The 27925-nt window shown below is 39.9% G+C and overlaps 3 protein-coding genes across 4 annotated transcripts; all 3 read right to left on the bottom strand.

Annotated features, from left to right (window-relative positions):
* Positions 1–296: 296 nt before the first annotated feature.
* Positions 297–12574, bottom strand: LOC135493433 (uncharacterized). The gene is made up of 24 exons (XM_064780782.1): positions 12513–12574; positions 11644–11923; positions 11031–11252; positions 10320–10505; positions 9627–9914; positions 9266–9367; positions 8815–8914; positions 8439–8545; positions 8073–8217; positions 7489–7724; positions 7029–7206; positions 6602–6765; positions 6319–6486; positions 5919–6062; positions 5553–5657; positions 5321–5386; positions 4937–5044; positions 4598–4705; positions 4071–4298; positions 3569–3876; positions 2895–3153; positions 2382–2564; positions 2024–2218; positions 297–1807 (listed from the first exon to the last, which is right to left on the bottom strand). The coding sequence occupies exons 2-24, from the start codon at positions 11818–11820 to the stop codon at positions 1640–1642; spliced, it is 3945 nt and encodes a 1314-aa protein (XP_064636852.1). The 5' UTR covers positions 11821–11923; positions 12513–12574; the 3' UTR covers positions 297–1639.
* A 341-nt stretch (positions 12575–12915) lies between these two features.
* Positions 12916–17242, bottom strand: LOC135493438 (bifunctional methylenetetrahydrofolate dehydrogenase/cyclohydrolase, mitochondrial-like). Its single transcript, XM_064780795.1, has 6 exons — positions 17102–17242; positions 16049–16233; positions 15419–15694; positions 15092–15199; positions 14637–14855; positions 12916–14340 (listed from the first exon to the last, which is right to left on the bottom strand). Exons 1-6 carry the CDS (start codon positions 17197–17199, stop codon positions 14225–14227), a joined length of 1002 nt encoding a protein of 333 aa, XP_064636865.1. The 5' UTR covers positions 17200–17242; the 3' UTR covers positions 12916–14224.
* Positions 17243–17980: 738 nt separating this feature from the next.
* Positions 17981–27425, bottom strand: LOC135493420 (tether containing UBX domain for GLUT4-like). 2 transcript variants are annotated; one of them, XM_064780771.1, is made up of 17 exons: positions 27340–27425; positions 26816–26874; positions 26325–26540; positions 26001–26070; positions 25758–25831; positions 24909–25401; positions 24546–24659; positions 24181–24227; positions 23799–23829; positions 23476–23542; positions 23190–23265; positions 22842–22990; positions 22526–22588; positions 22201–22305; positions 21873–21948; positions 18643–18815; positions 17981–18305 (listed from the first exon to the last, which is right to left on the bottom strand). In XM_064780771.1, exons 1-17 carry the CDS (start codon positions 27418–27420, stop codon positions 18292–18294), a joined length of 1908 nt encoding a protein of 635 aa, XP_064636841.1. In that variant the 5' UTR covers positions 27421–27425; the 3' UTR covers positions 17981–18291. The 2 variants fall into 2 exon arrangements, with proteins under 2 accessions (XP_064636841.1, XP_064636832.1); XM_064780762.1 differs by lacking the exons at positions 17981–18305; positions 18643–18815 and adding exons at positions 19276–20004; positions 20344–20766.
* Positions 27426–27925: the final 500 nt, after the last annotated feature.

The raw sequence follows: 27925 nt of genomic DNA, 5'->3' as shown, positions 1-27925 counted from the left end.
ATTGGAGGGGGTTGGCCATCGTCATGGCCAGAGGATTGTCAGAGGGATTTTAGATGTCAGCTACATGTATGCAGCATGTTTAAGTAACAAATACACACCAGGAGGACACCTGTCTGGTTATGAGGGTATGCTGTGTCATACATGATCTATTCCACTTTTTCAACATGCTCCGTGCTGCCTGATGTGACTGATTGGGTTTTCGCTCTCCAATTCAAATCCTTGCACTAGAAAGGTCCCACTATGGGGTGTCAGATGTTGTCTAACACTGAAAGTTGCAATAACAACAAAAATCTGAATGACTGAATGACATTTATTGCACCCATGTAAGCATGACTTACAAATATGTTCAGTGGCATTCTAAGGAAATAGTTACAGAAACTAATGTCTGTTTTAATATTCTGAGTATAAGTCAACAATAGATTGGCTTCTCCAGAGAACACCAGTTCTAACATCTGAGCGCTTTGGCTTGGCTTGTCTTTTGAACAGCTGACATATTAGATGATCAGTTTGGTTTGTCTCAAGAACACCTACCATTATAAATGTTCTCGTTTGTCTAGTTTACAACCAACATCACATGAGCAGTAATCCTTTGATGCAGTGGAAGAGCCTCTCCTACTTGAGGTTGAACTAGTGGATGACAGGTGATCAGTGCACAGTTTGCGTTTCAAGTGGAGACCTAGGTCACCGGCATATCTTTGCTCATTCTTGTTGTGGCAAATTAACATCACATCTGCATACTCTCCTATACAGCACTAATGTTTATACACTTTTCAGGTATGATTATGGACCTATTAGATATTCTACATGTACATTGTACAAACTATTAAAACTGCATATTTTATACTATACATCTGTAAAATATACCATGTAATCAACCCAAAGTTTCTTTCCTCTCATGTGTATTATCATTCCTCTTCTCCTTCATCATCAGATTACAAACAATACCCCAAAATGAAGCTCATTCTAATACATACAGGTTAATGTCATGATTACCATGAATGTAAAAACGTTCACAAAATATGTACGTGTAGTAGGAAATTACTTTAGGCAGACATACAAGGAATGACTTGGAAAGACACGTTACAAAATTCAAAATTGTATTGCAGCGGTACAAATATGTACACTTTAATACATGCACTATATCAGTACTTTTGTATAAGTGAAAGACATATGGACAGATTCTATTCCTACATGAAGTATCTAATTTATCAGAGAGACCTACATGTAGATCAAATAGAGCTCGTTGAGCATAAATTCAAAATGGTATTATCTCAAAAGTAACAAAAGGTGTATAGGCCGCTTTGACAAAACATGTAGTAGCATTTCGCTCAAACATTCCATAAAAACCAAAAACATTTCTAATGTTATAAAACATAACTATGTACAAGTTAACAAATTCTAACAAGCATTGCGGATCACCTCCTTTTACTACCGTACAGCCATAACGTTATTTTACTGGTACACAAATGACAATGAAGGAAGATATATTAGTAAAATTGAGGTGCTGCCATCTAACATATAGGACAAGACTAGATATATTTAATAGAATATTTGAACACATCTTATGTACATGTATTGAACTCATACACACATAGTCCGGGCGAAACTCATATCATCTTTTGCTTATCATTTCATCCAACTACCACATTTCACCAGATTTTGATAAGTCATACATTTTGTCCTTGACCCTCAAGCGGTGGCAGTGATGTAGGTAGTCCTGTCTCAGTAGCATCTTGTACGTGACACGTACCTTATCATCCAGCATGCTCTCTGCAGCACTACGGGCTTCCTTCTGTTCAGCTTTATCCTAAAACAGAACAACATTTCTTAAAAATATATCCCAAGAAGGTAGCTCCATCCACATTCAGGCCAACCATTCCCAGACGATGTTTTTCGACAAGAAGACACATTTATTAAAGAACACAACACAGTGAGTGATTTTAAACTTCCAAGAAAACATGACCTAAAATAGCAACTGTTCTACAGTACAACACGTCGATGAATTACATTAACTTTTACCTACCCCATGTCTCTTCAAACTGCTGTGCAATTCCTTATAGAGATCTCTTGCACGACTTTTATAGGACCCTGAACACTTTTTGGCTTCTTGGACAAATGCAGCTGCAGATAGGTAGACGTACGGGGCAATATCCTCTGCAGCGTAAACCTGTCCATTGTTTTGTATCTCTTGGACTAAGAGCTCAAATCGGGCAGGCATCTAAAAAAATATATAACATGTATGACATGACAGAGTGTGCATGTATGCAGTCCAAAGACAAAAAATTAAAGAAATATGATGGATTATGCGTATTATGTGGAACAATTTTTGCACAATTTATTTTCCAGCTTTCTGTACTGAAGAAAAGTTTCTTCTTTCTCACCCGAGGTTTGGCCATGATTTCAAAACACAAGTATTCTTCCAGTGACATGACAGTCAAGCGCCGTAATGTAAACTTTGCACCATTAGGGGTTGTCAGCAGACGTTTTGGACCATCTGACTGTCCAGACTCCAGGAGGTGGGTCTTGGCGTGGAGTGGGAGATTCAGGATCACCATCAGAAGCACCTGTAAGTGTAAGGCAAAGGAATGCTTTGACCAAAGTTTCAATTTCAGGGCCTATTGATTGCCATTTCAGTATTGATCGATAGCTGCTAGGGTATTCTCGTCCCTGGATATCAGGAGATCATTTGGGCGATACAAACTATCTTTTGATTCAAAAACTATCAGACCGTAGTGCCTATAAAGGACGCCACACCGAAGTCTGAATAAATCTTTAAATGTTTGACACTCATTTTCTAAACAATTTCCTTATTGCACTGGCAAGCAATTGATTTCAGCCAGGACAACAATACTGGCTCATGCAGATTAGAATTCTCAGAAGAATTTTAAAATCACCTGTCCAAAGTTCGACCCAAGCGGTATTTCAGTGGCAGCTGGTGTTAGCTTGACATCATCAAGGCCCAACTGCAACAGGAGCTCATTATTCACCAAGTGGAAGTTCGAACCTCTGTGAAGTGGGACGGACCGAACATCTAGAGAGCCATAGTCGTAGGTGAAGGTAGCACGCTTCTCATAGTTCACAGTTTTGCTATAAAGTATGTAGGAATTCATGGAGTTCCTCTCCTCGAGTTTCTTCAAGATGGATTTGGCTTTTCTGGAAAATGAATGGGGTAACAAAATGTTACTTGTGCTACTTGACTGTAAGGGTGACAAACTGATTTGGTTTCCTTGAAAAAGCATGGTACATGTAATTTGGCCGCAGATACCAGTTGCTACATGTACTTCCCTCAAGCAATTCCTCAGGTGACATGTATCGACCAATCAATAATGCTGTACTCAATCATGGCCTTGCTATAAGCGCCGTACATGAATGACAACTATCTTCTGATTTGTCAATAGCTATAAGAAAGTCCCAAACTGCTCCTTGAGGATAGTGGTAATTGAGAAAATAATCTTCTCACTGCCAACTACACCGTATTATGAATTTCAGATCAAACAAATACCTTGCTAGCAACAAGTATGAAATATATGAAAAGAAAAAGATGGAGGAAACACAAAAGATGTCTTACCTTTTGGCTGGATTAGAACAACAGCAGCATGCACAAAATTCTGGATGGAAAAGATGTTTCCCACCAAATCTATTGCCAAGATCCACAGCTGGTTGCCAGCGTGTGAGTTCCTCATTCATTCTTTTCATGTAAACTTTTGGATCTGCCAAGTCCCTGTTGTTTGTGAGGAGGAGCACGGAGGAGTCCTGATCCTCTGACAAGTCACCTCCTCGATAGAAATGGCTCACGATGTCCTCACCTAAGACATTCTGAGGGGTGTTGAAAGGGTAGAGAATCATGCGGCCACCGTAACGGTCAAGCCATGTCACCTACAATTAAAAATGTAATGTTATACTTAACATTTTACATCGAAGTGAGTCGTGAAAATATTGGTCAGATACATTTTTAATTTAGCTTTCCATCAATCAACTTCTTTGATCCAAATTCATATTGAAATTTCAGCTAACCGGAAAGTGTACCCTATCGCTCCAAGCAAGAGCAAGATGATTAAGAAGGAACTTACAGGGTGTCTCTGACTAGTAGTTGAATCAAGTGACATTCCGTTGTATCTCTCAACATCCCAGAAGTCCAGAGTGACATCCAGCATCTCAAACATCGTCTGCCAGAGGATGAAGTGAGGTCGTGTGATCTCGGGGCCTGTGACAAGGAGCACGTCCGCTGGTGGGTCACGCTTGACGTAGTACGGACACACTCTGATCAGATGTTGGTTGTATTCAATAAGCTTTCCTCTCTGAAATGATGATGCACACATGTTTTTACAACAGCCTTAAAACTCTTAAGGCAGTACATTCTAACCCTTAGGCTCTAAAATCAAATTGATGGTGGTCTGAGAATCCATGATTTCTCAGGTAATTCATGCAATGACAAGTTATACACATATTTCGCAGACTTTAATCAGAACTCAGCAAATCAACTGGCTGATATACGGGAAAAGTAAGTCTTCCACAGTCGCAAAGAGAATCAATACATTCAAGAAATTACTTTATTCACGAATTGTCAAAGTCAGTACATTTCTTGAGGTGTCCTTACCAAGAATACGTCTGCTTGTACAAGGCACCGATCAAAAAGTTCCGCTCCTCCCTCCATGTAGATTGGCAGAGTAACAGTGAGGGTACTGTTTGGGGCAATGTGATATATCTGAATGACAAGGAAATAAAGAAATGCCACATGGACCCAAATATTCATATTATATATATAAAAGTGCTTTAAATGTTTTAATCCCCTCTCACAATGCTTGTACTTGATAAACTTGATCTTACACCAACAATTAATACTAACGTAGTGGTGTCTCGTGCCTGCTTGAGCAGTACCAGTGGGCCAGATATCAAGGAAGTCTCCAGAGGAGCTGGGTCTCTGACGTTTACTTACTCGAGCATGGACACTGTCTCTCGTAGCAGGGTGAAAGGTCAGCATATACGGTTGATTCTCCATCAATTCTTGTTTAGCAACTGGAAGAATGCGACGGTCAAGCCTCACCTAGAAGAGATTTTTAACATATCAAAGTTCAATACCAGTCCATGTTCAAAGTCCAAAGGGCATACCAAAGCACATGTGAGGATGTTTTTGGAATGAGTACTCTTTCTCACCGCCCCGGTGTCAAATATTATGATATTTGAGTACATGTATGACTGCAATATGTTGGATCACCATTTCTAGCTCCAAATGTGACAGAAATGAACTCAAAGATTCACAATGTATAAAGAAGACCGTATGTGCATTTAAATTCTTCACTTGTGCTAGCAACACACTCACCCTGACTTCAAGGAAGCCTCCACTGTCCATTCCATCTCCATAAGGCATAGTTGATATATTTTTCAACTGTAATTTGAAGCAAACAGAATCAGGAAAAAAGAAGCATGATATTTTTACTACACCAATACAAATGAGAGAAATGGTTTTCCCTCGGTTTCCTTCTCAAAGAAGGGTATTTTACAGTAATAGTATACTACATGTGTATACATGTACAAATGAACATGTAACTTACCGTAACATGGACAAAATTCTCTTCACCCCGACCCATTTGTGAGGGTGCGTTGATGGACTCTAGCTTGATGGGGTACTGGACATCCAAAGTGACTTTGCGGAATCCCTAATAAATAAACAAGACATTGAGCTATCATGAAGAGGTGGACAGCTCAACAAAAGTTTTCATGGAAACTAATCCAAACAAAACGCAGCTCAAGTTAAACTGTCTGGATCTTGTTCAGTTGTTTGCTACATATATGATGGTCCTTATAGGATCATATCAAAAAGCATAACTTTCGAAAGTTTGTAAAACCTCATTATCAGGTTGCCCCAAGAATAATTTTATAGCCATTGCCACGCTCACTGCAGTGTATTATATACTTACACTATCAAAAGGCCTGTTCAGCATATGTACCCTTGAGATAACCTCTGCACTGCCTTTGTATGCCCCGGGACTATTTGGACAGGGCACATCGAAAATACGTCCAACATAGGTTTCTGGGACATCAAATCTGTGAGCAGACTCAATCTGAAAAATATGCACCACAAGTTAGATCTACTCCCACTGCATCTCAAAGTTGGAGCACCAAGATAGTTCCTTGGGGAAAACGCACATAAGAAAAAAGACTGAAAATAAGACAACATAACAAGAAAGAAGTGCTCTTGAGCCGTGACAGAACAAGTAAACCAGGTAGCATATCAAAAATGTATCTTACAGAGCTTTACCACTAAACATGACAAACTAATTGTTTTATATCTCAATTTCCATCACTAAATATACTTACAACAGGTAAGACATATTTGGCAGGGACGAAGTTTACTGTTTGAGTACTTTTGAAGGTCACCTCGGCTCCATCAGGACAATACATCTCCCCAACATTCTGTACAACCAGTCCATTGACGAATATCTTCTCATTTGGTTCAAAGATTCCGTCATTTACTTCTGAAGTGACCTAAATAAGAGCGAATTGAACTGTTAGCGTTGTGAACCTTTTACAGTTTACAAGTACATGGAAGAGAAATAGTAAAGGGCTACTGGAAAGCTGCGGTATACAAACTATTACTTACTACATAATCAAGAGTGAGAATCTCATATCTAACGCCAGTCTGACATAGTACTGCTTTAGTGGTCGGGTCGAGAACTGTCCAAAGAATACTACCAGTCTCTCCAGTTTGACCATCATTGCCATCGTTTCCAGCTGAACCTGTAAGTCCAGAACCCCCACTATGACCTAAAGGAAAAACACAGAGAAAGAGAATTTGAAGTTTTATGCAAAACAACTTCTAAATATTATCGTTAGTTTGTCACTTGACTTCATGTACCACTAGTCTAATTAATCTACAAGCATATTATGTTTATTTCACAGAATCAATACTAACAACAACTCTTCAAGCACATCCCCTGGATTAGTCTTGAAACTAAGTTCTCAGAATAAGAGTTTGGATGACAGGGCAACATGAGGTCCAAATTTCAAGCTGCTTTTGAGGTACCCACCACTTCTTCCATGACTTCCTGATGATCCACTCGAACCAGCTGATCTATTTTCCCCCGCGGGTCCGCCACGGCCCCCATGTCCACCAGATCCACCAGAGCCACCGTGGCCGCCCTTCCCACCAAAGCCACCATCTCCTCGACGTCCACCATTTCCTTTAGTACCCGGACAAGCATCAACCTGTCGACAAAGACAAGAATGAAAAAAACCTGGAGGCGAAGGTCTCAGTTAAAAAAAATATTAAAACCCGGCAGAGTAACCAAACAATTACATACATGTAACATCTTTACTTGATGAGCTACACGTATAGCAATAAAAGAGGGTAAATTCAAGGAACACTTCTAACCATCATGATTTTCTGGCCATCTGCTTCTGTCAGCTGTACATCACACAACAAATAATTTACATTAGCCAGATTACAATGACAACCAATGGAACATTCCTGGAAGAAAATCTACTTACACCAATCAGCATAAATATCCTTGGATCATACGCAGAGACTTGGACATTTCCACCCATTCCTGAGTCACCAGCATGGCCACCATCTCCACCTGGTCCACCTGGTCCACCAAACCCTCCATCCCCGCCATTTCCTCCGGGACCTCCATTTCCACCTCTGCCTCCGGTAGAATGGCTAGAGTGGCCATCTCTCCCCCTGGCACCCTTCCCACCTTGACCACCTGTTCCACCATGACCACCTAAACAAGATGGAGAACATTACATTATCTGCTATACATGGAGAATATGTAACATATCAAGGAGGGGACTGGACTCACAACATCTAAACTCATCTGGAAGGCAGAAAAGCAGATCAATGTGGGCGCATATCACTGCTGCAAGCTGTCATGGTTCCCCCTGACCACTGATCGGAGTAAGTGAGTATTACTACTTCACGAGCAGTGACATAGGCCTCACTTCAATCACAGTCTTGATGCTGTTCACACCAACATCTTTCAGATTTGGTATGAAATTTCTTTGTCTACATTTGCTAAAAGTGATCAGTGATTTGAATCTTCATGTAAGGCACGGAAATTGAAAAAAAGTACCTTGCCCACCAGCTCCTCCATGTCCCCCATCACCACCCCGAGCATTTAAGAAGACAACATGCTCATTTTCTAAGCCGCCTAGATAGGCCCATTCAGTCACTGTGCCAGATATCTGCAGCTTCTCTGTATCACCACCTACATGCACCTAAAGATGAAAAAAAGGTTATCTCAGACAACACACACATCATAAGAACAAGATATCAAAACTATTTGAAATAAGTGCATGGAATTCGATTTCAAAAATGGGGAATCAAAACTATCAAAACGGTGCCTCCAGGGCCTAATCTGTCAAGGGCAAATAAATTTAACACTTGGTTAAATTCGAACCTATTCTTAACTATAAACTATCAAAAATAGACCTATTACCTGTAGATCACTAGCATGAGTGCCAGATACAGCATCCTGGCCTCTTTCACCTGGCCCCCCAGGCCCCCCTGGACCTCCAGGATGACCATTTCCTCCTGAGCCAAAACCTGAAACAATTTGGTGTTGATCATTAAAGGCCACGGGTCGACCATAAAAGGCCAATCAGAATTGAAGATGGAATTAAACAAAACTTATTCATGCACTTCAGAGCAGAGAGACTTTTTTCTCTTTCAACTCAATTTAAACTTCCTATCAAATCATCATGATTGAAGATATGATTTCGGGTGAAATCAGTTGGTTGAGCTCACCACACCTCTTGAAGTGGGCACTAAATCTACCAGAATGCGAGTTGTTCATATAAACTATAACGCCATACCAGAAGAGCCGTGTGCTCCAGTATAACCATGCGATCCTATTTGCCCAGATCTACCATGGCTGCCTGGAATACCTTCAGCTTTTATCTCCAAGCCATGTGGCTGGAAAAACAATAGTTGTTGAAATCACCTCATAGTAACCAAAAGCTGATTTAGTCCAAATTTATGAACCCCAATGTTTTCTGCCGATTTGTGAAGCAAATACATGTAACAATGTTTAGCAGTGTCTGTTACTATGTCTCTGTCTGCATGCTGAATAACTGATTCAAAAAGTGGTACCTCAGCTATGCAAAGTCATATTAAGCAAATTAAAATATCCAGATATGAAGGATATGTCCCTCTGAAGTGTTGTAAAAAGAATCCCACATGAAATGGAAACAAGCATTTTAGTCTTTCACATGAAGAATCAAGATTTTGGTTGCAACAACAATTATTTATAATAGGGTTACCTACCTTATCGCGCACAGATTGTGCAAAACTGTAGAGGTAACTGAAGGTAGACATGGAATTCGGCTCCTTTGGAATTCCTCTTTTGGTATCACCATACAGAATCATCTAGAAGACCAAACAAATTCTGCTGTGGCGGATTTTGTACAAGTTCAGGGTAATGGCTTACCAATAAAACTTTCTTGTGTTTTGAATGTGCGCATGTGTGTGAGCGTACTTCTCACTCTCAATGGAAAACTATTTCATAATGACACAAGCAAATTTAAAGAAAACCTTCCCATGACTGGCACTTCTGAACTTTGTCTTATCCCTGTTATGGATGAAAAGTAATGGGCCCTGAACTGCTAAAACGATTTTGTAGACTAACCTGTTTTTCAACATTTGGAGGGGGCAAGAGAGGTGGACGAGGGTCTATCCATGTCACTATTTGAGTTTTATGATCAAGGAACACATTTCGATTCAAGTTTGCATCCCAGAGTAGTTGGATATCATCGGGGAGTCTGATCTCTTTCCCAAAACCTATACTGACAGGCCAGAAGATTGGTGGCCCATGAGGTGGGAGGACGCTGTCATCGACAGGGCGGCGGTGCTGCAGGACAGGAGGCAATGGTGGTGGTGCCGGGTGGTCACCACAATGCTCCCGTCTATGCATTTGCTGAAAAATTGAATGATCGAGTTAGAAGATCTTTCTGTGCTTGTTGAGCCTTGAAACCGTGCTAAACAACTTGATTATAAATTTTCCATAAAATGAACTTATTGGTAAAGTTCAGTTGATAATACATGTAATATTCACGAAGATAGTCTAGGTTCACTATTAGGCCTATAGTAACTAAATTCTGAGGACAAACGAGAGAAGAAGACTGCATCTGTCACCCTTTGACAAAAAAGGACAGTATCATGTTAGCTATCTGATTTCAGCTGCATATCAATTATCAGGCATATTGATAACTTCTGTTATTGTGAGAAACTCTGAATACTCTGTCGATGTAGAAGCATTGGAATATCAATAAAAACTAACAAGTGCCACACAGCATCCAGTATCTAGAATATCACTACATACCATAGCAAATTCAATACTGAACATTCCAGTTTGTTCCATAACATCATTATAGCTAGGAAGAGTGGGATCATCACCACCACCAGGATTTTCTCGCTTCTCTTGCTGCTCAGTTTTGGCTGTGATGACTTGAGCTGTCATCATGGCTGGATGAATCACATCCCATTTTCCAACCCAGCTCTCAAGAGGCTGCAAGTGCAGGAAGATATTCAAGGAAAGACATTTAACTCAAAAGTAACAATATAATTTTCAATCAATCCAATCATTACCATGTAATTTTCAATCAATTTCTGCAACACATCTTCCATCAAGGATAAAGTAAAAGTTGATAAGGTACCCCTCAATGATGATCTGTTGTTCAAGCTACATGACATACTGTGTAGTTTTAATATATATATATATTTTACATTTGATGAACCCCATAGTATTGTTTTGGGACTTCATGAATTATAGATGACCTCATGAGTCGAGAGAATCAAACCATACTAGTACGGCACACTGCAATATATCTTGGAAACTATAAAGACAGGCAACCAGGATGTGTTATAAATTTGTCAAACCAAGACTGGCCTTCTATCACAAATGTCATGGAAGTCCACATGGAGGAAAACACAAACAGATGTTCAAGAGCGAACATCCCAGCTCTTTTATTGACCTATAGAATAACATTGATCATGCACTCCCTGTACATGAGGAGGAAATGGAAGAATGTACCTGGGAATGTGGATCTCCATTTGAGAACATGCCATCTCCAGTGTAACCCAGACTGATCATCCATCGCCTTTGCTCCTGTAAACTTTCACAGCGAAATGGTATCCATTCTTTATCTTCCTCTTCATCCTCACCTCTCATGTGTAACAGCAGTTCAAATCCAAGAAAGTCCTTCGTTTTTTTTGTGTCAGTTGGGTTAGATGGACGGACCTCAACCTTCCAAAACTACAAAAATCAAAGAACTTTTAAGAACTAAATTGTGTCCAAGATGTCCACAGGCTTGTTTTCTCCTTCTTTTCTAAATTGAATATTATGTTTTCTACACAGCTCTCAGAAGGGCAAGTGCTCCAAGATGCTGATTGTCTGTTACAAGTAGACAGTGGCCCTGCAAATACATGTATAAAACTGGAGTATTTTCACTTGTCCAGTGGGCAACTACCTAACTGAAGTAACTTGTTTTGGTTGTCCAGGGCAAATGCACAAATGGAAAATCACACTCTGCTTTCAATTTAATCTCAATGACTGGACTTTAAAACCTTACTGCTGTGCACATTAAGTTGTGCCAATTTCACGAGGTTGAACATTCATGAATAACAAGCACTGAAAGTAAACTTACATTATATTTTGATGCACTGTTTTCACTGCAGTCAGCTTTGTGGAGGGTGAATGAACCACCTGCCTCCTCCCGCAGGACCATGTTTTCTATTCGTCTCCATCTTTGAAGATAATTTGTCTTTCTCCAGAGTGGGGCAGAGAATCTCTGAAGGACACCCTCTTCAACAACAGTTGTCATATTATTCTGCGTTCTTTAGCTCCAGAAATAATGCTGAAACCAACTTATCGTTCACAGGGTTGAAATCAGGTATCATATCATGTAGGCCCCTATTCATCGAGATCTGAAATTACATAGAACAAGATCAAGATTAGTGATCACTCTCCTGGCTTCAAAATAAAGTCTGTGCCTTGGGACAGGCGCAAGGCTTGGGAGTTTGAGACCTCTTTGGATTTCTTCATCAATGAGTAATGACATCAGTCTTGCTCCCACTACTAGTAGTAGGCCTAGGACTATATTTCTCTGCCTGAACCCTTCTTTTACGATATTTTGACCCCTAACTCAACTGACAGTGACACTTGATTCAGTGGCCTTGGCCTGTGGCTGAATGTACTATGCAGCCAATGGGCAAAATCATGGCAGTGCCAGATTTATGAGTGACTTTTGGCTTTGCACTGGACTCCTCTCATGCACTATAAGCCTACTAGGCCTAGGCCTACTCGTAATGCAAGTAGGGCCTATATAATTGTCATGCAATTTGCAATGCAATTGCAAGGCGCAGAACTGGAAATGTTAGTGTCAAGAGAGACAACAGAAGTTTTTCGTAGTATAATTATGTATGCTGTTTTAGACAATAGATAGCCGACAGTTAATTTTATCAATCAATCAAAGCTTAAAACTTGAAAACTGAGGAATATAAGTGAAATACGAACTTTTAAATGATAAACAAGTGCAAAATTTTAGAAATTTCGCTGTTGTGGTCGTCGTTGGACTCACCCAATGGGCACCGCCCGACCATTTCCCACCTCACCGGATTATGATCCTTGATCGGCAGTCTTCGGCTTCCCATTAGGTTTTCTCCACTCAGTAAAATGTCCTCTGACCAATGTAAGTTAACATAGGGTCAGATTAGCCAAGCTCAGTGATGAGAGCGCATCGATACTCAGGAGGTTGTGAGTTCACTTCTTGGATGGAAGGATCGGCCTACTGTGATGATATGGTACATAGTCACAACCAGTTTTTGGGTTGTCTTCGGCCCGGTCAGAATTTATACTCCCGCCTGGTGCTATCTGGCACAGCCCTTGTTATGATAGGAATACACATCAACTATTTTTAAGATCATTATATATTTTATTGCATCATCCAATGAATTACAAAGTACCCACAAACACAAGCTGTTAAGATGACCTCACATAAACGAAGTCAGTTATACGAATTCATAGGTCGAAAAGAAAGGAGTTAACTGCACCAATTGTGCACCCAAAGTATCTTCCAATTTTACCATGAACCTGCAAAATCATGTAAATTATTGTGGCAGAAATCTGAATTAGCTGAGGTTCCACAACTCCACACAGAACAAATCTTTCTCCAAAAGAAAATGCAGCTTTTTTTCTCCCCACTTAAATTCAAACTCATATCATAATAAAAGTTTTAATTTTTATTCATTGTGTCATGATAATGTGAATGACAAGGCCAAATCAACTTCCCAGTCAGCCCCAGATGGGGTGGGGCTTGACTATAAGTCCATTGTATTCATGATCATTCTAAGGTCGATAAAGCGAGAGTTCTCTTTTCAATGTGAATGTCAGATTCAGAGGGTTAAATGTATGCATTCCTTTGCTGGGTATGATATTCATCGCAGTGACCACTGATCCTTGTTGCAGAAACCTGTGCTGACCACCGCAAATGAGATTATTTTCACATGCGATTTAAAGAGCAGGTAGCTTGTTTGTAAGGCGCTTCTGTGCATGGGAAACTTATTGTTTCCGGTGTAGAAAGGATCTACATGTACTACATATTCAGTGCAAGGCCTTGTTATTTCACTCTTTCTACACTAATTAACCATACAATGCGTATTATCAACCAACATTTTTTCTAATTTTACAAAATCAGCATCTTAAGAATCTAACCAGAACATGCTTCCAGCAGACAATATTTTTGGTCGAATTCACTCAGGATAAATTACTGGTATACTAACACTACAACTTGTCCTTTCAATTCACCATACCAGTCTGCTCCATTTGCGAAAAACTGTGATTAAGTGCTTGCGAGTCGTCCATACAAAAATACTGTCAAATTCCACAGTAACACGTAGCATAAACTTTATGCCAAACAAGTTGGATTTGGAAACAACTTGGCTATAAAATGACTCCAGATGTGCACACAAGATCACTGCTCTGAAAGACCATTGCTCACAGCAAAGATAGTATCAGAAACTGAATTCAAGCAAGGATCAAGTAGAGCATTTGGTAGTCAGCGTTTTGAAAAGGACTTCTGAAAAGTTCACATATATGCAAGAGTAGAAACTGATATAAATACATCCAACATGTGGCAAACATCACCATGCATACATATCCTCCAACAAGCCAAGTTATCATCTCTGTCCGCATTCTTGTGATCACAGATACTACAATTCTCCAATGTTTCAGTAACCTATAACCTTTTTGCGGGCTTTTAGTGTGTTCTTCATAAGCATGGCCACAGTCATTGGCCCAACACCACCGGGAACAGGTGTAATGTAACTCGCCCTCTCCGAGACACCTGAAACAAAAGTAGCGAAAGGTTACACTTAATCCATGCATACACCACAGAAAAGTTCTAAATTATGAGTATTCTGTAAGACTAAGAGATTCAAGACAGGGATGGCAATTTCAAGGAATTGTATGGAAATATTATGTTTAAAATCTAATAAGAAAGGTTAATCAGGATTGTTCTGTTATACAAACAGAATAACTGTCAATAAAGGATATGTAATGAGAAAATAATTTCTAATGCACTGAGGCTGATATTGTACTGCCTCAGAGAACAATACACCAAGAACACTACCAACATCTTACCATCAAAATCCACATCACCAACAAGCTTGAATTTGCCAGTCTTCTCATCTTTCACCCGGTTGATACCAATATCAATCACTGCGACACCGTCTTTTACCATGTCAGCCTTGATTAGGCCAGGAATACCACAGGCTACCACAAGGATGTCTGCAGACTTGGTGAATCTTACCAACTCTTCCGGTGGAGTATAACGGTGGCAAATTGTAGTAGTAGCATCACCTGGTAAAGAAATTGACTTACAACAGTAATCTTCATTTTGAATGAAGGCAAGACACATTATCGTTGACTTCTTCCTTTAAGCATTGAATTCTCAATATTGAGCTGGGTAAGCCGTGTGTTCTGGTTGTATGGATCCCCAGCCAGGTGTTTTTGTCCTGGGCTGGTGATGGTTGGCAAAAACCTAGAAAAGTTTTATGAATGAAAATGAATATAACTGATTTGAAATTGATACATACCAGCATCTGTTTCCCCAATACCATCAGAATGTAACAGCATAGCTATTGGCATACCAACGTTTTTTGAGCGGCCACATACTACAGCATTCTTTCCAAAGGTTTCAATACCTAAAATGGAAAGAATATTGTGACACTCTCAACTTCTATACAGGAAAAAAATGTATAGCAAGTAATGCCCGAAGGGGTGCCTAAAGTCAAAGCTCATTTGGCACGGCCAAAAAGTTTTTTTTTGACATGGCCAAAAAGTTTCTTGGCAAGCCTCAAAGATCAGATATGTGTTTGGTTCTCAAAGTACATGCAAAATGTAATGCTCGCAATGGTCCTTACCAGACCTCCTAATCATTTCCATAACTCCAGCAGGTGTTGCCGGTATAAGGGCATCCAGATCTGTGCAGAATCTTCCAACATTTATCACATGGAATCCATCAACATCCTTGGACGGAATAATAGAATTACAAACAGCCCGTTCACTAATATGCTTCGGTACTGGCAATTGTACAAGAATTCCATCAACATCACTGTCATTATTAAAATCATTCACTCTGGCTAAGAGTTCTCCTTCTGTCACCTCTGGAGGAAGTCGCACAGTTTCACTGGTTATCCCTGAAAGAAACACAGAATCCATAACAACTGCAGATCTGTCTATGGTTCAAAGAGATAGACTATTAAGAGTCAGTTTTAATGAAGCACCAATCCAATGAAGTCACAACCGCAAATTTCAACTGTGCAAGACACAATGTACAGTAAGATATAGTATCATACATGTAGTTCGATTGAAGAGTGGAGAAAGTCCAAGAGTAGGAGAGGGTTGGACAACGACCTCTGTTTTTTATTAGTGGTGTGGAGTACACTGAGGATTGTACTTGTATCTTCCCTTCCACACCAAATGGCCCCAGGTCAGGCATGCTTTGGGTTTCGACATGTTTGAGTTCAAAGAGAGAATTTGACATCACTTACCAGCACCTTCACAAGCTTTTATTTTGTTCTTAACATAAGTAGCACTAGCGGGGTCTTCTCCCACAATGATGACACTGAGATGGGGCCGCCTCTCACCAGCTGCTAACATCTGCTCCACCTCTTCTTTGACTTCTTGGCGCATTTGCTTGGCAATAGCTTTGCCATCGATAAGCTTGGCTTTTAGGCTGTTAAGACAAAAATTAACTTTGAAAACATCCTGCCAAACTGGGCTTGGCGGGACTAGGTCAGAATATACATTGCCATTGGCCTTTTTATCAAGAATTAATAAAGACCAGTCCATATAAATTCTTGGTCCTGGTTGCCCAAACATGCTCTCCACAGATCACTGAGTTTCTTGCTTTGTCATTCAAACGCATTTGGCAATTCTCCAAAGTGATTTCTATAAATAAGGACAATAAAGACATTTTTGCTCTACACTAGTCACTTATACCAGTTAAGTGTCAGTTGACAATTGAATGCACTTTAGAAAATTGACATCTTGAAAATATATCTTACATTGTAAGTGAATTATCAATAACTTGGCATATTTTTAAAGTGCCACCTTCTCAACCAGATCAGGGCAGAATTGTAAAATACCAGTTGTATAAATCAACTACGAATCCACGTAATAAACAGACTAAATCCAAATGACATGTCGAGAAGAGACGAGTAAGATTTATTCTTGAGAGCTGAAAAGCTACTTTTTAACTTGTATTTTTGAGCCCTTCCAATAACTGGCCTATTTAAAGATAATTAATTGCTGTTCATTAGCAGCATTTTGCAAATTCCTATTATGAACAGAATGATGATGAAACTTGACATTTTATTTTTATACCATGGCTATCTCGAATAGGTCTATGACTGGCTCGTGGTGTACTTTATGGATACCCGGAGTACTTAATAGATACACTGTATTCATTAAGGCATAGCTAATCGCCGGGAATTTTCCGACGCTTCCAAAACCAGGGCTATGAACTCCTCGCATAATATCGACTACCAACACGCATCTACAAGAAATCACAAAACACGCTTCATCAAAAATATTCTACATACCATTGTCTTGATACTGAGAAATGTCGGACAAAATTCTTAGTTGAATTCACTGAGAAATTACGGGTTAAAGTTCCGAGTTTGGTCGCTATCGATGCCATTTCTGTTCCAGCGTGGTAACCCTATCACCGTGTCAAGGCCACCTACCTGTCGATCAAGGTGAGGGATTCCCTCTGACAGCTGCATGGTTTTGGCGGGAATTTTAAATTGGGAAATAAAAGGTACACTCCTGAGCAGACACCAGTCCCCGCCATCTATTTTTCACTGCGGAGGAGTGTAATAATAAGTTGACTGACCGTCTATGATAGGAGAGTGGTAGTGTAGAAGCCCATATGGGCAGCTTTTCAGATTATAAGTAGATTATGCTTGGAAGAGCAAATCATGAGTTATATGACAAGAGCTAGTGTTACCAGCTAGCTCTCGCCCCCTCAACCAAATTTCTTGGCCTGCCACTGGACAGGGTCAATGAAGGCCTTCGTGGCAGTTGCAAGGACCAGACCGAGAATGTAGGCTACTAGTGGTACTCCGCTAGATGGATACAAATATAAATCAGACAGACATGCTATCTAGTTTGGGAATTGGTTGAGATGTCCTTACAACAGGTCACAACCTGGAGACAAGGCCAGTTAGCAGAAGAGACTGTCTATTTCAAGATATGAGACAGGATGATTTGGTTCGAGGGGCCAAAGTGGGGCTGCAGGTGCTGCCAACTAGGGCTGATCAGACCTTTCTTTAAATTTCCTTGTAAATCAGGCCTTGCCATCCTTATTAGTTTCACTTCTGATTTCGACATTGCAGGGCTGATGCACTCTTTGGTTTCTTTAAAATTCTTCTTTGTTGGCTTAAAAGAACTAAACTAAGTAAAAATAACTATGAACAAAGTATATTTACTTTTTCTATTGATGCTGATCAAAGTTTCGTTCAATAATTTACAGTACCCATCTCATGGTATACATGTATTTACATTCTATGACGAGTTACAAAAATACTGAAGTTCATTGGTACATGTACATGAGCACATATATTGTCCGGGTGAAAAGTTTATCATCGAAATTTCAGCACAAGTTGAACAACTTCCTCCAAAGACAAGACCATACGTGTTGGCACACTAAATCCCATGGATTGAAGAGGCCCTCTATGGGTATAATTTAAAGAACTTCTCGAATGTTGGATGTGTTGCCGCATCCATCTGATCATTTCTTGAGGCCTTGGAAAAGAGAAGGATGCAGAATCAAAACATGTATTCTGATGTCATGACCATTGATAGCTGTAGACAGAATGCCGACATTTTTTCCTGTACTAGCTCAGGTTCATTTACAAGAGCAACCCTGAAGTTCTTCAGAATGATATAAGAATTGCAAGTACACATGCCTGCTATGATGTAATCCAGCAAAAGGAATATCATTCATATAATGATACATGTAAATAGATTGTGAAAGTCGCAGTAATTTGCAGACCCTCCTCAAAGACCAAAACCCCTTGCATCTTTGAGCTTTATCAAAAACGAAAACAGTGGTATAAACAACTGCCATAGGAAAACCTACCAGCCGCAAACCACTTGGGCATCTTTTTGTCACCACCTTGTCCATCCCTAGGTTGGTCTCTGGATGGATAATTAACAGGTTCAGGGACAGGTTTACTCCTTTTTGGCTGACCACCCTTCTTTGATGAAGCAGCCATGGCTGAATCACTTGTTTCTGATGGTTCAGCGGGAAGGCTTGAAAGAATATAAACATATAATGAGACATCATGGAAGGTTTGGCTTCAGACAAAATGGAGAATATAACAGTTTACATTGTTAACCCCCGTCATTGCTCTCCATTTACCCAATCATTAATTGTGCCTACATGTAGAGCACAATGAAATGGCCAGTTCACCAAATGTTACCTCACATAGAACAAATTCTTTGTATACATGTATGATATGGCCATACTGAGTCGCACCTTGCAATAATCCAGGTAAAACAATGACTTAGTCCGGACTCAAGAAAGACTCGTGGGCGATACCAGTGGAAGATGAAACCCAATACCTGGTATTGCACACATTTCCAGTATACGACTTATACTCAGCCATAGCACAAGCCAGGTCTTTGGGGAAACCTAAGACCCGACAAGTCACTTTGGTACACCGCATCAACAAAGTCCCTCCCAAGAACATCAACAAACAACATGAAGTACTGATTTTTTCACACCTTTCCTTTATTTGACCTCCACAAATGATACTACCATCCTCTTTATGATGTGAACATTACAGAATGAGCATAAACATGGCCATCAACAGACAAAAAACGTTGAGAAATTGGCTACAAGTACAACTCCCAAAGTTACATTCTTTGCCTTGCATAAACAATTCACCACCCTAATACTTTATGTTGTGTTGTCCTTGCCATGTATTCCACATACGTATATTTGTGTTTTGTATTGTAGAAAAGCAGTCATTGATTGACAGCATTTCATCCACTACATCAAAATACATTTGTCATAATTCCGTATGATACATCAACAACAAACATTGCTCAAACTGCAGAAAACAGCTCTGCTTTGTCATCAGTTAGACCAACAGTTTCTAATGTTTGAAACTTGTGTTTCGTGGTGATATGTTTACGCAGAGATGCAGCAAAATTATGAAGTTTGCCACAGAACTGACACTTGAAAGCTGCTGGATCCTTGTGGATCTTCTCATGCTCTTTCAAGTATCTTGGGTTTTTGAAGGTCTTTCCACAGACACTGCAGGGCTCAGTAGTCAGGCTTGCACATATCATAAAATGTCTGTCCTTATCGGAACTAAGTGTAAACCCTTTCCCACAATTTCTGCATTTGTGGCGTTTGATCCCCTTGTGGCGGTCCATGTGAGCATCATAATTGGTCCGATATGAGAAACCTTGGTCACATTCATCACACTTGAACCTGAAAAGTGATTAAATATTTTAAATGTATAAACACTTTGTTAAACATCACATAACCCTCCTCCTCTCAAATTCCCTTTTTCTCACTTTCAGATTTGACTGACAGCAATACATGTACGTGTCTACTGGCCACAAATGTATAGGTGGATATGCAGGACCAGAAATGCTGGTACAACAATTTATGTTGGTTTAGAAATACTAAACCAACATAAATAATAGTATTACAGCAAGGAGTTTTGACTACAGAGAGGGCAGCCCTGTCCCAGTTATAACATCCATAGGGTGAGCCACAGACATCATGGTTCCTGCTGACAGGTTATCAGCATCAGTATGAACATACCTGAACTTCCCGTCATGAGATTCCAAGTGCTTCTTCAGCGCTTCTTTCATTTTGTACTGCTTGTCACACAAAGTGCATGAATGAACGATGCCATAATGGGCTCTTCTTTTATGCGCCTCCAGATAATGTTTGTCGTAATACACCTTGTTACATTCATCACACTGATACAGTTTTCCACTATGAACCCGTTCATGGCGTCGTAAATTGTCCTTCCGAGAAAATGTCTTTCCACAGACTTCACAGGAAATGTTACTCTTTTGTTGATCATTTTTGGCTTTAGTATTGCTCTCCTCCTCATCTTTGAAATCGAATACGTCCGAATCATCTGCAGTAGCTTCATTGTCGCAAGACAGATCAAGGGGTAGTTCAGATTTTGTTTTGTGGTAAGAGTGCCCCTGATCACCAGAACTGTTGCTTAACATGCTGGAAATAACAATTATCGAAGTTTTAATACTGATATTGTTGGTTATTTCAACTAGAATTGGGAGGAAACAGGGATTTGGTAGGGCCTACAGCTGTCCAAGTGTACAATCACTTGTGAAGGGATCATAAATGGGTTCTAGACAGGGGATCCAATGCATACCCGGATGAGCAAACAGGGATAATGTGAGGCCTGTGCCTCTCCTGCATATACACACTTCACACATGTACACTGTGAAGGTAGGACACTTATCCTTTATAGAAATACAAACATATCCCACCCGCCCCCACCAATTTTTGACATACCGGTACAATACATCATTTGGGCTTTGTCACACACACATTTCATTATGGGAACATGTCAATTAATAGGTGCTGCCATCTACAACTGGGGGTCTTTTTTTAACAAGGTTGTAGTATATTAAACCAACTGTACTCTCAAAACCAAGAGGGGGAGAAAGCCCTCAAGATAATGATTCCACACACAATGACTACCCAACTGCTTTCGCATCCTCAAAGTGCAAAAACTGTTTCTACATCACACTAAGAGGCATCACATGAAAATATGAGAATCCATAGATTTCAGTGATCCAATAACTAAGGAACTTACATGTACTGCTCATCATGTTCATAATGGTCCTTTCATCGATGGAAAAGTTTTAATTCGACTAAAGCGGATTTGACTCTGTGTACTCCAGAACTCATTCAAAACAGATCAGAATAAAGGGTCCCACACCCTTTCGCTGCAAACATCATGGAGCGATCAGTCTGACACAAAATTTAGATGGCAGCACCATTATAATTGAAAGGATGGCGAAAAACTTTATTCAGAACAAGATTTCGGATAGGGTGGGGCGAAGTAAAACTTCCACCAGATAACTTTTCAAAGTGGGAGGACATAAAACTAGACTTTTTATTTTATCAAAAGGCCTTCATCAGGCCAGGCCAGGACAGCATGCATCGCTGAATGAGGCTGCAGCGAAAGGGTCAGGGAATGCTGTACGTATATCCATGTTCTGCAATGAACAGTCCAGAACATAGAGCTGTGTCATAACACAAGTGAGACTTGCAATGCTAGTGGTTGTAAGCCAAAGTCTGTTGACACTTACCTCTTCAGGACAACGTTATCCGCATCATATCTTGTTGAACACTCCTCAGTAATGGCAGTCGACAAATATTTTCCATCTGGAATTAGGAGAGAAAAGGCATTGTCACATCGAATGCATGTAGAAACAAGATTTTAAGTACAACTAATCAAGGTAATAATACAAATCACATCAAATCAAATCAAATACATGTAGGTACTGTCGCTTAAAATCAAGCAAGTTTCTGGATATTTGAAACTACAACAAATGCATCAGCATGGGATTCAAACCTGCACTACATGTAGACCGTACAAAAGCAACATCACTGAAACAAACAAATTAAGAAACTCACCCTTCTTTGAGACTGTACCAAAATAAACCACTGACGCTGGAGCTAGCTTAGCCTCTATCAGCGTACTGCTGTTGTCTTTGAGAACACACTTTGGTGGGGCCGTATCTGAAAATAGACAGACAAATAAGCTGAATCATATTGAATTTCCATTTAAGAGTCAGAGATGATCATTTTCAGTTCACCTTATGACAAGTAACGTGTTTCAGATCCAGAAAATCCAAAACACTCAAATAGGAAAGAGGAAGAACTTATGTAAGAAGTAACCCTTTCATTGACAGCTGAACATGTAATGTACCAGAACAGATGTCTGGGATGAAATACTTACAGAGATAAAAAGGTGTGCTCTTATCTTCCAGATATTCCTTCACAAACTTTTCAACAGTATACACTGGAAATAGAGATGGTTTAGATGTTTACTTGTACATGTAACTCTCTTGCATTTAATCTGGTCGAATCTGGCCAGGGCCATCTCCCCTTAAACCCGCCGTAACCAGCAACCCCCTTATGTGCCTTATGTGCCTCTGTGTGGAGTATCCTATACATATACTGCGGCATCAGCTTGCAAAAGCCTTCAAGGCTACATGTAAGTCAAAATTGAGCTGACAAGAATGATCACTTAAATTTTTGTACAAAGGACTCACCTGTTTCTTTTGGTCGAAATAAACCTTGTAGCACCATCTTATCGGGGAACTGTACCCGAATCACAACTCTCTTGTATTTTGAAAATTTCTCTTCCATTGCAGATTGTCGCATAGCTCTCGTCATCAAGGGTTGTTCATCAAAGGATTCCCTTAAAAATATACGAAATGTTTAGAGTTTAGATTGAATACTTTACTTTTCCTGGCCTGTGTAAATCGATTCAGTATTTGTACATACTGTGTCTTGATCAACAGCCAAACTTAAAAGCAGAAAGCCCTCCCCTTAAGTTTCTACCCAGTGGTCAAGCCCTTTTTATTTAACTAACCAACAACATGAATAAGGAAACTTACAATGCCTTGGATCTGTCAGCCATCATTCTTTTTAGATCCTTGACGGTCACTTCAAAGAAGTCATCCGACAGTTCAGCTGAAATAGAAAGAAATCAGCACGGTACATTCTGATGATAAATTGATCAGATGATAAGGCAAGATAGACGTTTTTAGACTAAAACGGTATCATAATTTCTTTACAAAAATTTACAAACATACACTTGTACAAGGTACTGGTTCTGCTTTTTAGAATCTATCAGTGCCTGCCCAGAATAATGCTGAGCTTTTCCAGAAGAACAATACTCACCATCATATTCAGGATCGTGCTGGACTGATTCGTCATGACTGTAAACAACAGTTTCTCTATCACAAGGCTGAAATTAAGGAGCGTGGAATACATTTTTTATTGAATCTAGACTGAACAATATCTGTCAACAACAAAAATAAAAGTACATGTAGAACTCCAGATCTTCACTGTGAACACAGAGGACACCATGTAGGAATCCATGTACATGTACATATCTAATAATGTCTGAAGTTTCAATCCAATCCCCTATATGATTAAGTGTATGCAAGACAGAAATAACATTTTTCGTGTCATCACATTAAAGACTTGGTTGAGACACTCACCGCATAGTCTTCTTTATTAGCAATGGCAGCACTGAAATGAAGGAAAGAAACATTTAGAATTCAAAGCTGGCAGGTACAGGTTTAAAGGAAAATATACCAGTTTATAACTTACAGCTACAAATTAATACAATTCACTTAACAAGAATATTACATGTATATTACTCACTCATCACTGAAACTGCTCTGTTTTATCTTAATCAAAACACAAGGTGCATACTTTATCTGGGTAGGACATTACTTAATATTTCTTGCCAAATTTCCTGATTCACATTCTTACATGTATGTCTACATGTACCTACCCAAGAAACAGAGCATGCATGACGTGTGTTCAGAATTGTCACACTATAAGATGTTTCAAAATGCCTTTAGATTTATATAGTACCTTGGCTCATTGCGGTAAAGATCTTGGCTCTTGGTTGTTTTGGGAAACTGCAACAAACAGAAATAACACTGTCTTACAAAACAGGATAGGAGAAGGACAAGAGTTTCTTGGCGAATGGTGCTAAATTCTATATTACATCTACATATAGTATCCTCATTTCTACTTTCCGACAGTGAATTAATTTCACTGTATTGATTGAATAAGGAGGGTATCAATGAAAGCTTTTTCAAGTCTGGAATTTGCCATTCAGAAAGCTTCTGATCAGTGATGACCAACACATTTCCCTCTGGCTAAACTCTTGAGTCTCCAATCGGAATCTTTCACTGCTAATTCAAAGCCTTCGTCAAACATAAAAGTACATGTACCTTAAAAGGAACTGGTGGCTGTTGAGGACATCTGGATTTTGCCGATTGTCCATTCTGAGGTCTTGCAGGCTGGATTATGTGAGGTTGGATTGCATGTGCTAAAGAATTTACCATCTGAAATCAGACAAAATTATTTGATAAAGTAAGAAAGTAGGAAACTTACAGCAAATATGGACTAATTGGACTGTATTAACTTAAGTTTTCAATAACTTTTGAAGATTATGCATATCAAAACCCCTAGTCAATATGAGATTTAGATATCACATCTTCAGAAACAAGTATCTAGATCTAGCGGCATTAAGAAAACATCCTCACCAAACATTTGCATATTATTTGAACAAAATACTTTGATGAATGTCTTACCCTCTGTTGTTCAGCCGAGAGTTGAACAGGCTCACCCGGTCGGAAGACCTGCACCCCTGGAATACTTGACAGTTCATCTAGATATCTATTTGCCTCTGATATCTCACTCCTCTGAGAATTAGATTGGGGAGCAGAAGAAGTCCCCTCTTCCTCCTCCATGGGTTCCTCCTCCATAGGTTCTTCAGGTTCCAGCTTTGGCATAATCGATGCAGGCTCCAACTTCGGCAGCTTTCTTGCAGGGGAGACAGATTCTGTATCCATTGGAGATGTATCAGTGGTGAGTTCAGTGGCACCTTTTGCCGCCTGATTAGAACTTGAACTCTCACTTTCTTCTGGCACTGTAGTACATTTTAAGGAGGCAGCAGACGTCTCAGTACTCATGGCCTCCAACGATACACTTCTTGCGACTAATCTTTCTTGCTTAGCTTTATCAGCAGCTAGTTGTCGTGTGATTTCTTGGAGTGTTTCCGCTTCAACTTTTCGATGAAGCAACCTAAACAAGGAAAGCAAAAAATCAGCAACACACTAAAAATCTAATCACTAGTGAACATTATCGAAAGTTTTTAAAAACATGCCATTTTCAGCTAGTGCGCCCACGTCAGAGTAACTACGACTAATCTACAACAATTCATAAACTTGTGTTTATTGCCGGCTAGATTCTGACTTCATATTATACAAGTCTTTCACTAGTTTTAGGCAGGCTCCATGATGCTGCTTCGTCATGTACAGTTGATCGAGATGGCCAGTGTTGGCGTTTCTTTCCCGAGATCCCTCCACCATCACATCCTGAAAACATGCATCGCAAGGAGAGAAGGAGCAATAGACCTGTACAACATGTAGTATACCCACCGTAATATTGCTTTTCCACCAGTCAGACCAAGCACCCTCAGCGTGGTAGCCTTCAATGCCTCTTCTCCAATAACCTATTAAGAGAAAAATAAAGCTTATAATGTGTACAGCGCACCTTTACAAATTGTCTTCCTCCTTTTTAAAAAAATTAAAGGGGTAGCAGGACACCATTCGTAATCAATCGTGGTCCAGTTAAATAGAAATCCACTAATACACAATGCTGCAGTGCCGTTAGCAACCTACCTCATCTCTCATATAAATACACACTGGATGCTCATCACCATTGGTTACAGCAAGTTTGCCTTGATGTTCACTGAAATAAAATCCAATAAACTGTCAGTTTGGTAGCACATGCATTGTTAATTTTCATGCTATTAAACTCTTTTTCAATAGATGGTTTTGTAAACTGACATTTGACGAGTTAAAAAATGTGAGTATTCTGCACAGCAAAATTTCTGAATGTTTTGGACCTTGAAGATGAGACCACAATCGGACTGGCTTGCGTTTGTGAAGCATCCCTTTCGTGGCTTTATCTTATTCATGGTGCTTTCCTACTGGAACATTTACCTGCCAGACTGGTTTTCCCAGTGCATGAGAATATCCCACAAAGTAATCCCTGGACTGAATGCATTCTGTAATCTTGTACCAGCTGCCAACTGCAGGGCGATAACCACAGTAGTTTCAACACGTGACTTCTGACTCTTGACCAACTCAAGCTTTGCATTGCTGACCAGGTTTGCAAACCGAATTGACAAAGTGACATCGAGTATTGTTCTTCCATGACTATAAATGTATTCAGAAATAATGATATTTGTTAAAAATGTACACTACAAAAGCAAAATGGTTTCTATGATGAGGTACAGTGATTGAAGGCGATAATATTAAACATAATTACTGCAATGAATTGAAAATAGACAAGTTGGAAAACAATAATGAGTTTTGACATGGATATTATTAAATGATACTCGTGAATCTGAACCAAGATTTCTGGAGACAGTTATTCTGTTTCAGGTATCTCCTGCTGCATGTGGAATAAGGACAAGGTCGTAAAGATGTACCGCAATTCATAGTCTTCTGGTGGCATAAATCCTTTCTTCATACACACTTCCTCCAAAATCTATAGAGAAAAAACAAAGAGGCATAAATATTAGGGACTATAGTTGTCCCAGATACCTTTCAATGCTCATAATGTTTTGAATTTGAATGCTTTTGGTGACTGACAATGGCCCGCCGATGGTCGATTCCTGCCACTCCCAGTCCCACTCCCATGCTCCATCATGTTTGAGTCCATCTTCCTGGCACTGTTTTAAGAGGATCAGAGTGTTTAAAGTAATATGGATGTAATATGGCAAAGGTCCAACTCTGGACCACGAAGCCAAAATGATGAGGATTTTACTTTATTATGTACACCTGTAGTATGTACACTGAGTCATAGTGCTTGCAGTGTGGCCGTGCAGGATTTCTGTAAAAACTGCACCAAAAAGAAACCCTTGGCCCAACTTATGGACACACAGAAAATATGCAACATTTAGTCCATTTAAAAACTTATGAAGCACAGAATATTTATTTGCAGAACAATTACCTGCAAGATCTTTGTATTGGGGGTAACTTTGACAGTTTGTCGGTGCCCATTTGGGCATAAAACTTGTACCGAAGCCGCCATCTTGGGCAAAATGTGAGGTCACGTGGGAGGTTAATGTTAGCATACACTCCCGAAGCGGTGGTTTAGATCACATGCCTTGGGATTTCAAGGGTACATCTACTGTCTGTAACTTTCTACTATCATTTAGACCTATCTTTCCGTCAGGTCGATAGTGGAGCCTTGACTGGTAGTAGGCAATATAGTGAACGTTATCATTTTTCATGTGGGGCCCCTCCTCGCGTTATCCTAACCACCGCTATCCAACACTTAAAAAGATGTACCGTGCACTGTAACTAGCCTAAGCTGTTTTTGGCACCTTGACCCTCAATGTAGGCCTATTGACATTGCTAAGCCTACAGAACACGCGTCAATATGGGCGGAGGCCATAGGCCTACGGAGCGCAATAATGATCAGGCCTACCGCTGGAAGTTCAAAGAAGGCCTTGGCCTATGCTTTTTCGGAGCAGTGTCAAATTTATGAAATGTTCTGCATGCCGATCTATTTACGTGGGAGTTCGGTCGACAAC

The sequence above is a fragment of the Lineus longissimus genome, chromosome 1 (assembly GCF_910592395.1).
Source record: "Lineus longissimus chromosome 1, tnLinLong1.2, whole genome shotgun sequence".
NCBI lineage: Eukaryota > Metazoa > Nemertea > Pilidiophora > Heteronemertea > Lineidae > Lineus > Lineus longissimus.
The sequence above is the reverse complement of the archived record's forward strand: the minus strand, read 5'-3'. Positions and strand labels throughout refer to the sequence as shown.